The sequence below is a fragment of the Panthera tigris genome, chromosome E3 (assembly GCF_018350195.1).
Source record: "Panthera tigris isolate Pti1 chromosome E3, P.tigris_Pti1_mat1.1, whole genome shotgun sequence".
Classification (NCBI taxonomy): domain Eukaryota; kingdom Metazoa; phylum Chordata; class Mammalia; order Carnivora; family Felidae; genus Panthera; species Panthera tigris.
In genome coordinates this window covers 3,503,146-3,518,551 of record NC_056675.1, presented here as the reverse complement: position 1 = coordinate 3,518,551, position 15,406 = coordinate 3,503,146, and the positions used below count along the sequence as shown (strand labels likewise).

Sequence of the window (15,406 nt, the reverse complement as noted above, 5' to 3'; positions counted from 1 at the left end):
ACGCTGTCTGGCCATCAGCAGGGAACACCTGTGGGGTGGAGGCGGGGTGGCCAAGAGCCTGGGCAACAAATGCCACTGCTTCCTGTCAGCACCACGCCTGGGGCGGGCAGCCTCGAGCCGCTGTGGGTCCGAGGCCCTGCGACCCCTTGGTGGTCGGTGGCAGACAGCGGGCATGGGGTCCCCAAGCGTATGCTCTGCAGCCACAAGGAGGTTGAGGGGCCAGAAGTACCTTCTGGGACACCATCTGGGGGACACCTTCTGACCCCCTTCTGAGAGAGGAGGATGGGAGAGAGCAGCGGCCTTTCCAGAAGTTCCAGAAGCTGCCTCTGCCGCTGTTGCATCCAAGTCCTAGCCCGAGCCAGGGGTACCGGGAGCAGGGGTGAGCAGGCGGATGGGCCCCGGGAGACAGGAGGCGCCACTCCACGCGAGGGCTATGTGTGCACCGAGGCCGGGGAGCCCCCCGACTGGACCCCATCGGGCAGCGGCCAGCGGCGCGATACCCCCGGAGGGCCCGGCCGGTCTCCTCCCTCCCGGCCACACCCCACCAGCCTGACGCACCAGGGGCTTGGGTGAGGCCGTCCAGGAGCCCCTCAGCTCCTCCCGCCTCCTGACCATTTAGCTTTGCAGGGGCCCTTGTGAGTCACGCCTTCCCTGGCGTGAAATCCGTCTCCGGGGCAACCCATCTCCCGGGACTCCTGCTCCGCAAAGCCTCCCCGGTTACCCTCCCCGTGGAGTTTTCCACCGGCCAACACCTCTCTGCATGCTGGGGCTGCTGCAGGGACCCGTCCGCCCCAGTGGCTGCGTTCACCGGAGGCAAGCGGCATCTCCCCTGGCCCTTCAGGGCATTTCCCACCATGCCTTGCATGCAGAAACATGCACACTGGTCACCCGGGGCCCTCGCTGCCCCCCTGGGAGCGCGCGGCGGTGCCTCCTCCGGGAAGGGGAAAGCGTCTCACCTGTGAGCTCGGCCCGTAGAGCCGAGGGCGTTTTGAGCGTCTTGGAGGCCGTGGCCGAGGAGGCCTCAGACTCCAGCTCCCGGTAGTAGATCCGGTATCCCTGGAGAAGGCCGTTCAGGCTCTCGTCTCTCGGAGGCTGCGAATACATCACGGTCAGCCCACCACAGGGGTCTGGCGACCTCTGCTTCAAGTTGAGTCAGCCAACAGCACTGGGCCGGCGGGGGGGGGGGGGGCATCACTGATTCAAACGGGCGGCTCTTGGTTATTTACGAACAAAAGGGCCAGTGCCACATTCACGCAGAGGAGCACAGGGCACCCTGAGGCAGAGGGCCAGGCTGCGGAGCCTTCTCTGAGGGCCCAGGTTTTCTGGTGCTGGTGTGTGGGCACCGGGCCTCGTGACCCACGTGCAGCCTGTAGGAGCCCCCGTGGGCAGGGGACCACGCCCAGGTCGCAGAGGGGCGAGGGAGCTGCCCGTTGCCTGGTGAACCCGGGACTCACGAGAACTATGCATGCAGCCCGGCTCTGCCTCATCCACGGGCTGACCCCACCCTGTCCCTGACGGCCACCCGGGCTTGTGGCAGCCTCACTGCCCCCCACCACAGGCTGCTCTGCATGCCAGGTCAGCCCCACTCTGCCCTGACTCAGACCTAAGCTGGAGCCCCTGGGCGTCCCCCCCCAGCGTCTGCTGGCATGTGACGGGCCCAGGGTAGGCTGGGTGCCCATCGCCCTTCAGACACCCCGTGGAATAGGAATGGTGGTAAGACAGGCCCTGGGCTCAGAATTTCACCCGCACTGGGATCCGCTTCTCAGCCAAGGCCCAGCCCACATTCTCCCTCCCGTCAATTTCTGTTGACTAACGAGTATGGGGACGGCTGTAGCAGCCATCGTGCCGGCCAGGGGGCCAGGGGCTCTGGTTCTGGTGTTTCCTCTGGGATACTCAGCACATAAGGACAAGAACCACCCAGGCTGTGGCCAGACAGACGGACAAAAGGCACCCCAGGACCCCTGGCTGCAGGGTCACGAAGTCTGTCTGGGGACAGGGATGCAGGGCCATTCCCCGTGACCCCTACACAGGCACTGTCTATAAGATGTCACCAGCGCCTCAGGAAACACTGTCCTGGTCCCAGAGTAGAGGCCACAGCTTTGTTGTAAGAAAACCCCATTGTTGTGGTGGGTTGAACTGTGTCCCTCAGAAAGACACATTGGTATCCTGACCTCCATTACCTGTGGATGCCGCTTTCTTTGGAAATAGGGTCTCTGAAGATGGTGAAGGTAAGAGGAGGTCATATTGCAGTAGGGAGGGCCCCAATCCAATGACTGGTTTCTTTTTTGGAGGGCAGTTTGGCTTTATTTATCAAAGTTTTCAATGCACGTGCTTTTTAATCCAGTGATTACGCACTTAAAAATCTACCCTACATAAATGTTTGCAGATGTGTAGTCCTGAGTCCTACAGATACAAGCTAAGGGTACCAGTCCCCCCAAACCCCAAAACAAAGTTTCTCTGGGTCTTTTCAGTGACACCCAAAGACAACAAGACGACCTTCAAGCCTGAAGGTCACTGGCAGCAAAACTGCTTGCAGATGTAATCGTGCACTTTGGACTGATGAACAGGTATTACGATGGTTAATTCACACAGGGAGCCTGAGCGTTCAACATTATCTACTCAGTGAAGTTGAAGACAAAGCATATTTTAGGAAGCAATTTAGAATCCAGCAATCATTTGACAAATACTGAGACGACACAAAGGTCCTTATAAGAGGAGAGAAATTTGGACACACAGGGAGAGCCTCGTGTGTGCAAGGAAGCAGAGACTGGAGTAGTGTGCTGTGATATTGTGACCCTCAAGGAAAATATTTGTTCCTTCAGAAGGACAAAATCTGCTTCTCATATACATGTCTTTGTCCAGAGCGACAGAGGTGTCTTTTGTCATGTGAATGAGGCGACACTTGGACCTCACCCAGGGAAGTGTGATCAGAGGGTGGGAACTTTCCAGGGGGAGCAGGGGGGACCTTTCCCCCCGACTTCTGGGGAAGGGAGAGGGACCGGAGGTTCAATCAGTCGCCAATGGCGACTATGTAACGAAGCCTCCATAAAACCCTAGAAGATGGGGTTCGGAGGGCTCCTGAGTCAGTAAACATGCTAAGATTTGGGGAGAGGGGAGCACGTGGAGAGAGCCTGGGAGCTCCGTGCCCTCCCCCACACCTGGCCCTTGGCACCTCTCCCACCTGGCTGTTCCTGAGCTCTACCCTTTCACAATAAACTGGCAGCTCGTAAGGAAAATGCTTCTCTGAGTTCTGGGAGCTGCTCTAGTCAAACCTGAGGAGAGGGCTGTGGGAACCTGACTGAAAGCCGACCGGTCAGAAGCACAGACGATCACCTGGCACTCGTGACTGGCCTCGGAAGTGGGGGACAGCCTTGTGCGACCGAGCCCTTATCTCGTGGGACCTGATGCTCTCTCCAGGCAGAATCAAGTTCAATTCCAGACACCCTGCCGGTGTTGGAGAATTGCTTGATGACGTGGGGAAGCCTCCACACACGCTTCGGAACTGGATCCAGGAACGCGTTGGTGCGTCTACAAGCTAAGGACCGCCAGAGGTGTCGGCAGCAACCGGAAGCCAGGAAGGAAGCTGACGCCTTGGCTTTGGCCCTCTGGCCTTCAGAACCGTGTGAGAATTCGTTTCTGTCATTCGAAGCACGCGGGGTGAAGAAACATGTTGCGGCAGCCACAGGACATTAGCACATCCTTGCCCCCGAACTCTCTCAATGCAATTCTTACTCTCTGAACCCAGGGACCAGAGGGATTCGGATGCTCTGATAATCCTGTTCCATTTCAACCCTTGCTACCCACAACCCAAAGAAACCAGGCAGATTTGGAAGATGCAGTATCCTGCTGTCCAGACTCTCCAACGGCATAGCTCACAAGCTCACGTAACTCATAATGATGTAGCTAGCCACGGCATACACGCAGGCCTGTACCAGAGGGACACGGCGTGCCCGGTATATTCAGGATGTTTTTGAACACGAGAGAAGCTCGCGTTAATTCACATGCAGGCTGCCTCCCTCACAGCCCCAGTGTGACAGTGACAGCTGACAGCTGCAGGGCTAATCTGACCTCTGACCTCCGCAGGAAGGCTGCAAAGGCCCCAGGACCTGACTGTGCAGGTGCACAGGCCAGAGGCACAATTGCTTGAGGGTAATTCGCTTTTCGTGGAGAGAGAAGCCGGGGTTTAGGGAGACTGGCTTTCACTTGCCACAATTATCAACGAGCAGGAAGTTGGGAGTTCGGGAAAATAAGTGTCCTCCCTGGGGACCAAATGGGGTACTCCAACAGGCAGCAAATACCCCGCCCACTGCATCTGTGTCCACACACATCCTGGGCTGGAGGGAGGAGGGGAAGGGCCGAGGCCACCCATCCTGGGCGCACGAGCATTTCTAGCCGAGGAGGAGAGGGTGGTCTCCAGGTGCGAGGAGAGGGACCCAAGCCCACGTCCCACGGGCACAGCTGCTACCCGCGACCGGGCAGGACCCACGTGTGGCAACAGACTCACTGGCGGCTGCTCCCGAAATGCCCTGGCGCGGCCCTCCCTGCAGGAGCCATCTGGGCTTGGGGAGGGGACAGGTGACCATGCAGCCCGGAGGGTGGCCTCCTTAAGGCTGCAACAGGTCCTGGCCCCACAAAGGGCAGGCTCCATGGAGACTCCGGGGTCTGCCGCACGGGATGCTGAAATGGGTTTAACCACATTTTCTATTCCTGGAGTCTGGAGTAAACCCATCTGTCATTTGTGAAAGAGGCCTCTACGACTCTGGACGTCCTGGGAGGCATCCGTAGGGCAGCTCCATGGGACACACAGAAAGTTCCAGAAGCCATGGGCTGAGTTCAGGCTCTGGAATGGAGTCTTGGCTCCTAGCGGTGTGGGCCTGGGCCGGTTGCTCAACCTCCCAGGCTCAGTCCCGTATCCCTAGCAGGTGGAAGCCTGGCTAGACGGTGCGCGGAGCCTCCTGTGACTCTGACCAGAAGGTTCCCTTTCAGCCACAGACCTGCTTTTCCAGCCCTCGGCCCTGACCACACCGCGCCCGTAGTTTGCGATTCCACGCGGACTGGAGGCAAGGCCACGTCTGCATCTTTTCCTTTCTATTTCCCCGCTGCACCTGTGGCAGGCTATGGTCACAGCAGGTGCTCGCTCCGTGCCTGTGGGAGTGAGCCGGGTTTGCTGACGTCCCAGATGACCCCATCGATGGTTAGTTTCATCCTGGACTGGCCGCCTGTCTGGGAGATGCTGGGGCCCAGGAGGCCCTAGGAAACCTGGTTCCGACACGCCTCCCTTTGAAGCCTGGAGCTGAGTCCCGGTGGCTGTCACACCTCTGAGCCTTTGCTCTGTCTGTGCGTGATGCCCGGATGCCCATCCCTCTGCCTTCTACCTGGGGTGGGGGCAGGGAGCGTTCATCCTGCAAGACACAGCCAGAAGCCCCCTCCCGGCCCCCCTGACGAGGGCCGACTGCCCCCCTCCACGTCTTCCCATGAATGCGTCATAGGGCTCAGCCCGGTAAACAGAAGGTCCTCGAGGTCTTGACTCGGTCTTGTCTTGTCCACCCCTGAGTGCTCAGCACCCTATGCAGGAACCGGTCCTCTGCAGGTGATGGAGAAAAGGAACAGAGCCAAGATACGTCCTGAGGAGGCCCCACTGCCCGCTGTCCAGGCAGGCTCACCGTCCTCTTAGGAAGGCACCTGTTCCAGCACGGTGTCCACCCTGTGCTGAGTCCAACGTGCACGATATGGTCTATCGCCTAAGAGGGTGTTTTTCTGCTCAAAAATGGCCTCAACCTCCACTCAGAGAAGTCTGCGGCCACACAAAGCCAACCGCATTTGAGTGACAGACTGCAGGAGCCCCCGGAAGTTTCAGAACAGCCAGCCTAAGTGCTGCGACCGATTCAGAAGCGTGTCTATTATGAGCTGCACTCGGTGTGGACACAATACCATCGCTGTCTAGAATAGACGCTCAAATCCTTAGATTTCAAACAGCACTGGACCCCATGAAAGGCAGAGATCGATTATCCTACCAGGAAAAATCAAACCTGACAGATTCGACACAGGGGCCACTCAAGTGGGTCAGCAGCCTTGAAATTACAGGCGGCGTTCGCATTTTTAAACAAATTACTGGGGGAAAAAAAGGGTTTACAGGTGAAACGTTTCATTTGGAATGCAAATCTATATTTAAACGGAGTCTCTTTGTTCTGTTCGCTCTAATTTAGTAAATTACTCATAATTTTAATTATACTTCAATTGCCTGGCAGTTGACAGGCATTTATTTCTACAATACATCGTATTGACCACCTCCTGCTCTGGGCTTCTGGCAATTAGTTTGTTCTACTGGGCTCTGAACAGGGACAGCCGATGGCCACACATGCCAAGTTCCTTTGGTGCAGCTACCCACCATCCACGGAGCCGTCCAACCGCAACCGAGGGGCGCGGAGCCCCGCGCGCTCGGGGGTGGGGTGGGGGGCAGGACGGGGGGCCAAGAGCCGCTGTGTAGAGGTGAGGGTGCACCCCAAGCCTCAGCGCAGCCTCGATCGTAAAGGAGCCCACCTAGCGCCTGGCAAGCCAAATGGCGCGTCTACAAAGAACAAGCTCATTTTCTGGTAGAATTTAGCACAGTAGACAAGACCGATCTTTTGGCTGACTGAGTTAGTGGAGAGTGGGAAACAGAAGCTCCCGGGACCTTGCGTTGCCATTCTGAACGTCTCCCCCCCCACCCACCAAAGGCCCTGCTGCAGCCAGATGTGTGGACACCTAACGGGGCTCGCATCAGAGACCTCGGAGGTCACCTTTGACCTCCCGGTGTTACAGAGGAGGGGCCTGGAGCCAGAGACGCCTGTCGGGGTCACGGCGGTCCCCCCCGCGAACTGGGGTCTGCAGACCAGAGTCCTTTGTCACTTAGCCGGGGCTCCGTGATGCGGTCCACGGAAGCAGCTTCCCAGAGGCAGGCCCTCCGGTGAGGCCGGAAACTACAGAATGCCACAGCGGCCAATTTCCACTTTCACCGGATGACGTCTGGAACTATCTCCTGATCACCTTTAAGGGTTCCCTCACCCCTGGGAGGTGTCACTTAGCAGCAGAGAGTGAAGAAGGGCCCACAGCCGCTCTGTCAATCCCTGGAGACGACCGCGTGCTTACTGGAACCCAGGCTACGGAAGTCCGGCTCTCGTCCGGGGAGAGAGGCTTGCCAAGTTCCGCCTGCATGGGTCTCCCGGCTGTACTCCTCAGTCGTGGCCAACGTGCACGTGGGTGGTGCCAAGTGGCCGCATGTGGGGAGGCAGCGGGAACCTTCGGCGGTCAGGAGCCACCACCCGAGAGTTCGGGAAGTCCCTCGCGGCTGGCGCCCACCCCCGACCCTGGTGTTCCAGGGCCTCCCGACTCGGTGCCTCTCTCCCTCTTGCTCCTTGCTGGGCTCCAGCGTGCCCCGTCCCGGCTGCTGGAGGCCGTCCACTTAGGACAGGTTCCCCGAAGGTCACCTCTGCATTTCCCCTCTCCCTCCCCACCCCTGCCCTTCATCTCCACTCTTTCCAAAGGAATCCCTTCCAGCCCTCCCTTCGTGCCAGCCTCTGCCCCCAGCAAGGCGTGACCTCTCTCTCTCTCTCCAGGGCCACACCCAGGCCATGGCCTCCTCTCGGTTCTGGCGTCACCTGGGTGCCTTCACCTCCAGACCCTCACACCGGCCCCTCTCCTCCTGCCGGCACTCTCCCGGACAGTCCCCTCAAGGAAGAAGCCCACGCTGCACAGACCCCCTCTGCGGACCACCGGTCAGAGGCAGACCTCACCTCAATGCGCCCACGAACACAGACCAGGGCACCGGGCCCCACCTCCCTACCCCACGACCCTCGGCTCCAGGCACTGCCCTCCCCCTCCTCAGGACGGCCGCCCCATTCTGGCCTCAGGAACCTCCTCATTGGCCAGAGCTCCCACGATGTGCTCACCTCTGCCCTGGGCCCCTGCCCGGCCTGGCTCCAGCCTGGCTCGTGAACCCGACCCCCTGCCTGGCTGAGCCCTCTCCCTCAGACCTGGTCGGTTCCTCGGCACTTTCCCCTCTGTTATTTTTGTTCTCGATGCACGGTGTTGTTAGCAAAAGCACCGAAATTTTCCAATTTGGCAAAGAGAGGGCACAGTGTCCTTTCTATGTCCTAATACAGCGCTGTTTAGCGGCCCAAGATTATTTGATTATGTAGGATAGCGTGCCTTCATTTGACTCACTGTTCTCTGAAGATTCAGACCTGGGAGTGGGGAGGACTCCCCGCGGGTATCTTGTCTGGTTGCAAATGATTCTTGTAGAAAAGACACCTCCACAGGCTATGGTTTCACTGCCCTGTAGGACGCCACCCAGTTCTGTACGTGCCATGGAGGCCTCGCTGGGCCACCCTTCTCCAGATGCCTGGAACATTCCGCCCTGACGCTGGGCACCAGCCCTGCAGTCCTGCTGGCCCTCCCCGGTGAGCTGCGTTCAAGCTCATTCCCACACGCGTGGCCATCAGGGAGCCCCGTGCACTGCGGCCCCGTCTGCACGCCAACCAGGCTGTTTCCTCTGACCGGCGACCCTGACGAGGGGCCCGGCCTCCGACAGTGGCGTAGGAAACACCCTGTGATTCCCTGGCCCTTACCCGCCACTGGATCAGGACGGAGGAGGTCGTGTGCGGCGTCACCGAGACCGAACTGGGAGGCTCTCCTGGAACTGGAATCCAAGAAAGAAGAAAGCCAGGGTTAGCTGGTCCGGGCTGTACTTGGCCGCCGTCCTGGAGCCAGCCCTCTCCTGGTGCTGGCGAGGACGCAGGGCCGGGGCCTGGCCGGGGCTTGGGAAGCGGGCCAGCCAGCAGCCCCACCTCCCTCCCTTCCCTGTGGATGCCCTTCCCCGCCCAACTGCAAACGGGAAAGAAGGGACCGGAGAGTGCCCTGCCCTTACCCCCCAGGCGGACCCACACAGAGACGCAGGGCGCGTGAGGCTCTCTTCCCTGGGAACCCTGCCCGGGGAGCCTTCCTGCTGGTTCCACATCTTCTCAGGGGCCTGCACCACCTCCCTCGGGGAGAGCCATCAATTTTTTGAGGTGCGTAGGTCAGAGTGGCTCTGAACAGGACAAAAGATCGGGCCAGGCCAGAGTGCTCCCGCGCTCACGCACGGATGTGACTATCACCGAGGGGTGTGACTGCTAGTGGCTGAGGGTCATCTGCCCGTGGACGTGGCCCTACACGCTGGGAACTAAAACCCTGCAGCTGTCCGCCAGGTCCACTGCTGTGAGATCCTGAGGCCGTGCGTTAAGTGTTCACGAATGGTCACTGACTGGAATGATTTAGGCTGTTCTCCCCACCCCGTCCCACGTGACTAGCCAAATCTGGGTCCCCGGGTCACCTGCTCTGTGAGCCTGCTCTGCACCTGCCAGCGCGCCCAGCCCCTGGGACATCAGCCACACCTCCAGCCCCCCATCCTGCCTTCTGGGGAGCTCTCTCCACCCTGCTCTCTGGCCTCTTGCTGGTCTGTCTTAAGTCGGTGGTGACCCTCATCCAGCTTTCTGGATCACACCCGATTACAATTTCGGGGTGGGGGGGAGGGGGGCTCAACAGCCCAACCACCATAGTAAGAAAACGTTTCTCAGCAAACCATCCACACGTTGAAATCCCCCACCCCTGGCCCAGGGCTCCCAAGCCCTGGAGTCTGCGAGTCTCAGCAGATCTGTGGTTCTGGAGACAATACAGTGCAAACACAATGCGAACCAACTGCAAAGAGAAAACTGCGGATCTCAGAAGAGGAAGACAACAGGACAGGTGCCTCCAAAGAAATGATTTAAATATCAAAGGATTAAGACAGGCCTTCGGGAGCCTGGAAGAGGCCCCTGAATGTTTTTTTCTTTTCAAAACAGGCCAGTTCTGACTGAGCCCCGTAAGGGAGGTGGTGGGGTCCTGCTCCCTGGCTTGCAATTTCCTGAGACTCCCTACTAAATCAGCTTGCTCTATTTGCTTCTTTTTGCCAAGAATTAATGCTTCGTCTCAAATAACACCTGAGTTGTGTTAAACGTAAGATTAAAATAGGAGCCAGAGAGATGACCAGCTTTTTGAGGGGCCTGTTCAGGCCGTGGGCCCCCTGGGCATGCTTCCGGAAGGGTCCCGGAACCTCTCTGCCGGTCCTCCAGGGCACCGAGGCCGCATGCCGGTGAAGCTAAGCTCCCAGGCTATAAAAGAGGAAGACAGAAACTCTGGGAAGGAACCCAGCGCTGCTGCTGGGCGAGCGGAGGGCTCGGGCTTGCGGCCTGGGACGAGGGCTGCAGCACTGAAACCGGGCCTGACTGCGGGGGCGGCGCCCCCGGCGGGACCTACACCGATGTCGCGGCTCTGGCCCGGGCCGGCGGGATCCGCACATAACATCACACCAGCTCTTTGGCCCCGCTCCTCCGAGGTGGGAGGGAGCGGGTCAAGACCGCCTGGAGCTTTTAGGGGACCTCGCCTCCATCGCTTACCGGTGTGCTTTCGCCAAATGGCAAGAGTGGGGAGGGGTTTGTGGATGAGAAAAACATGGGGACACCTCCGAAAACCCAGCCGCCCTTCGACATTTATTTTTAATGACTCCATAAATTATTCAATTCCTGGGTTGCTGATGGGTCGAAGAGGTTTGGAAGCCAATCAAAGAAACCCCCGTTCCATCTGGAAGCCCTTGAAGTCGGCTTCACGGCCACAGGCTGTACGGAGAGCCGGGAGCCGCGTGTTGCTGACTGAATTCTGCTCGCGCCACCGCCCTCCCTCCCGCGGGTGACCCCTTCCTGGCTCCAGATGAAAGCGGGGCCGCTCTCTGCAAGCCCGTGTCTTGGTGCCCACAGGTGGCAGCCGGGAAGGCGCCAGCGTCCGCACCCGCCGGGGCCCAGCCGGCTCACCGTCTTGCAGCGTGGTGACGGCGTCCGTCTCCGCACTGAAGTCACTGTCCCCGATGTCGTTGGTGGCTTTCAGGCGCAGCTTGTAGGAGGTGAAGGGCCTCAGCCTGAAACACGGAAGAAGGCCGAGTCCTGAGCCCTTCCCCTCTGCCCCCTGCCCCGGGGCTCCGGCCGGAGCGAGGGAGTGAGTCCTGCCCGGGGAGGGGCCCTCAGACTGCCAGCTCTGCCTGTCTGGGAGGGATTTCCAGACAGGAGGGGAGCCCGGAACTCCCTGGCCGGGAAGGCGGTTTTGCTTTGGGCTCCTCCGGCGGGGGCGGGGGGGAACCACCTCCTCCTATAATTAGACCCTCTCCTGCAGAGGAAACCAGTGCTCTCTGAGGGACTCGGAATTCTTCAGGAGGAGCTAATTACCACATCCCTCACACCATTCAGAGCGTGAAACCGGTCCTCCTAACCACATCCTTGCTCACCCGTACGTGTTCCTTTGCGCAGGTCGGCGCTGGCCGGGCCCCCCCTCCCCGCCCCTCATCCCTGTTTATGCAGCCGGACGCGGCACCAGCTTCGCCCCGGTTAACTCCACGGCAGCCCTGTGGGGCGCATTCGTGGTGATTCCCGTTTCAAGGATGGGTAAATAGAGGCCCAGTCCCGTTAAGTCCCTTGCCCGCTGCCAGAGGGCTGTAAATGGCCCGGCCAGGGCTGGAGGAAGACCTTGTCATGAGGCCACCCCGTCCACTGTACCTAAGACCGAGATAACGCCAACCGTCCAAGGCGGGGAAACGTCCCCTCCCAGCCCCCGGCAAGGATTTACGGCACACTGCTGGCTGCCACCTCTGGACCACCACCGTCCTTTCTTTCCTCCTTTCCTTCCCCCACATCGAGCAGGTCCGTGCTGACGGGGCTGGTGTGCTGAGCTCCGTACGTCGCCCAAGACTAGGACTCAGGACAAACTTCTGTGCAGAGGACACTGTCTTCGTCTGGTCCTCGGCTGGACTGCTCCTGTGGACGCCCTGGTGTCCGTCTCCCAGACCAGGAGAGTAGCGTGACCCTGGGCTCTGCCCCTCCCGTCCCTCAGGAGGGGAGGTGTGGCCCACTTCCTCCGCTACTGGCAGGCAAAGCCCTCACCGCCTCTGAGCCGGTCCACTGTCCTCCCTCCCAGGCCAGCCTAGAAACCTGTGGGCTTCAAACCAAGCCCCGTGGAGCCTGGGAGGCTCCGAGGGGCCCTCTCGGAGGCCGGGGTCCCCACACCCCCTGCGTCAGCCAACAGCGGCCCTACTTCCGTCCGGCTCGCGAGTGGGGTCTGGGTAATGATGCCTAGAGGAAGGATTCTGCTTTTTCTGCGAGGTGACTACTGTTGGACCCACGGTCAGAAGAGTCTTCCTCTAGCCCTGTTTTCACGTTGCTCTCCCGCTGAAGATGGTGGGACGGGATGACACTGCTTCTGTCGGCCGGCACAGGACACTCTTCCTTCAAGCCCCGCCGAGACGGGGCCTCGCCCTGCTGTGGCTGGTCCGCGACTGCAGGCCTGTCTCCCGGCCTCTCTGCACCCTGGTTCCACAGCTGGAAAAGTGGCGGGCGACCCTGCTGTGGCCCCGGCTGTCCTGGGGGTGCTCCTTTAATTTTAAGGTTTTGTTTTATTTCTTTGAGAGACAGAAGTAGAGACTGGGCAGGGGAGGGGCAGAGAGAGAGGGAGGCAGAGAGGGAGAAGCAGGCTCCAGGCTCTGGGCTGTCGGCACAGAGCCCGACGCGGGGACTGAACCCATGAACGCGAGATCATGACCAGAGCCAGAATGGGACGCTTAACCGACTGAGGCACCCTGGCGCCCCAATCCCGGGGGTGCTTCTAAAGTGCCACCCTTAAGAATGATCTTTGCTCCTGGATTCTGGGGGAGATCTCCTCTATTAAGTTAAAATAAACAAGTAACTTCCCACCTGTTCTTAGTTTCCTAGGAGCTATTTCATTGAATTCTGGTGTCAACCGTGAGCTTTTCTCCTGTTTCCTGCCTCACTCACCGGAGGCCCCCGTGTTTGGATTAGCTTCTCCTTCTTGGACTAGAGGGAGGTGGAGGGCCAGCTGCCAGGAGCGTGCACTCTGAAGCCAAACTGCGTGCACTCTAACCCGTTGTAACCTTGGGCAGGGTGACGTGCCGCAGGGGCGCCCAGGTCGTGAGGTGGGCGTGTGGATCACACGCAGACAAAGCACGTGGAAGAGACTCTGGCACCCGGTGCGTGCTCACCAAATACAGGCTGTTCTCCTTATCGTCAGCGCCCTCTGGTACCAGCATACGTGGCCCCAGGAAGAGCCCGTCCCACCGTGCTCGGTGCCCTTCTGTCTCCTCATCTCCCCCGCCGTGACCTGTCATTAGCCGTTTCTTCCTTGACCACCGTCTGCCTCCTCCACCTTCAGGACTCCGTGGGGACAAGGACCGAGTTGGCCTCGTTTACTACCGTGCCCCCAGCACCAAGAACAAGGCCTGGCACCTAGGAGGCACTCGGTGAACGTCTATGAGCGGATGAATGAATGGATGGGGATGAACTAGTTATCTCCAAAGCGCCCTGGGAGGGTTGAACGCGTGTAACCATCAGCACGGCGTCCGGCACGCGGGAGATGCCCCGGAAATGCCCCTTGTCACCGTATGCAGAGCTTACGTTTACTCGGCGTGTTATATTTAAGCGCTTGGGTGGGGGCGGGGGGACGCGGCTTACAGTCCGGGTTCCTCCCACCGACCTAGAGGCAGCGTCTCACACACAGAAGGAGCTCCCGAGATTCATTCATCCATTTCGGTTGTACTAATGAAGCACGAGTCGTGAGGAGTTTAGACGTCACCTACCACTGCCTCTCTGTACTTAATACTACCTGTAAGGTACTGAAAACACCTATTAAGAACTCAGGATTTGCATCACAGAGAGCAAGGAATATCGAACCCCTGGATAATATCCTTGGCCAAATTTACTTGACTTCTCACATGGCTTTATTTTTAAAGATCCCACAGAAGGAGGAGGAGGAAGAGGAGGGCAAAGAGGAGGAGGAGGAGGAGGAGGACGAGGACGAGCAGACCAAGAACGCAGTGGACGTGAGGCCAGCACACTGACTTTAGCGGAATCCCTGGTGTTTCACACCCTAATCCCCTCTGGTCGCGGTAGTTTGGGCTGGGTCCACGGTGTCCCCGTGGGGATGTGCGGAGGGATGGCAGGACGCATTATCACTGGATACGCAGCCATCGCCTGAGCTCACGTTGCCACCATCCCACCCTAGTGACGTCCAGAATGTCCGTGTGGCTCTGGGCTCGCGGACCTTCTCCTCCTGGACGGAACTGCATTTCTGTGGGCGGCAGTCACCCACCAGGGACCGACGCTGCCTCGGTATGTCCCTCAGCCCAGCGCCACCCCTCCTGCTCCAGAGCCACGTCCTCTACATGTGGGGACGGCCCCTCGATGCAGACAGTTAAACTTTTTGCTTAGGACTTTTGTTGAGACTTTCAGGTCTTCTGGTCATTAGCGGATTTCATGCGATCGGCACAAGTAACATGTCAAAAGAATGTAAAAAAAGGAAGGAAAACGTAGCTACGAGAACACGTGCCACGGGGCCACGCAGAGTGCTGCTCTCTCGGGAAGGGGGCCGGTGGCTTGTTTCTGCTGATGGGTGGAAGGGGTCCTTTTGGGGGCTGATGACAGCTTCTCTCTCCCACGTCAAGTCCAACTGTCCAGAAACACGGGCCCCTCCTCTCCAACACGAAGTCCCGTGCACACCATTGGTCTGTTTGATTTCAGGAGATTCCCTGACAGGAAAGGCCGGTGGATTTTACCTTCCCCCTTTCTCCAGGATGGTCACACATGGAGGTGGGGTCATTTTTATCCGCAAGCACATTCTAATTAAGCCGAGCACCAGCGCAGCAGAGTGGAGTTTACGAAGCAAGCTGGGCTGGCTCGGCCGCGCCCTCCCGACCCTCGGGGGGACTCAGGGCCCTGGGAGGGGGGCAGCTAGGATGCTGTCCTCCGAGGGGCTGAGAGCTCCGCTTCTCGGGTTCTGGGGCTGTCGCTCAAAGGGTAAGTGGGGTGCTGGCAGAAGTGGGGGATGGAGTGGGACTGCTAGGGGCTAATGGAGGCAAATCTTGGGGTCGCAGAGCTGAAAGGAACAGCGAGGTCATCCCTCTGTCTCTGGCTTTCACACATGAGGCAACGAGGCCCAGCGAGCCTGTGCGGCGGACCTTCCCGAGGCCCCGGCGCTGCCGGGCTCGGCGGACTTCGCGGGCTCGGCGTCTGGGCGATAAGACACCAACCGCAGACCCTCGTGCATTAGCGGGACAGTCTGCGGCCATGAGCTTGGAGCTACAGACCCAGCTGGCACCAGAGCTGAAGGGCCCCGAGGGCCTCCCTCTCTCGTGCGGATGTCTCCGCCTCTGCTTCCTCATCTGCCAAGTCTGGTCTGGACGCCTGCGGGCCTGCGACGGACACCGTGCAGAGCCCCGAGAAGGACAGAACGCCGTCTGGCGTGGGGACGACAGTGGCAACGACAGCGGCTTTGATAGTGACCGCGACGAGGAAGACCC

At 59.5% G+C, this 15,406-nt stretch overlaps 1 protein-coding gene across 2 annotated transcripts in view; it reads right to left on the bottom strand.

Moving 5' to 3' along the window:
• Positions 1-15,406, bottom strand: part of SDK1 (sidekick cell adhesion molecule 1) — a 530,611-nt gene that overhangs the window by 62,114 nt on the left and 453,091 nt on the right. For both annotated transcript variants that reach the window (XM_042972313.1, XM_042972314.1), the window contains 3 exons: positions 10,863-10,966; positions 8,607-8,677; positions 957-1,092 (listed from right to left, as the gene is read on the bottom strand). In XM_042972313.1, the coding sequence (XP_042828247.1) occupies positions 957-1,092; positions 8,607-8,677; positions 10,863-10,966 (311 nt within the window). The remainder of the gene's footprint in view (positions 1-956; positions 1,093-8,606; positions 8,678-10,862; positions 10,967-15,406) is intronic.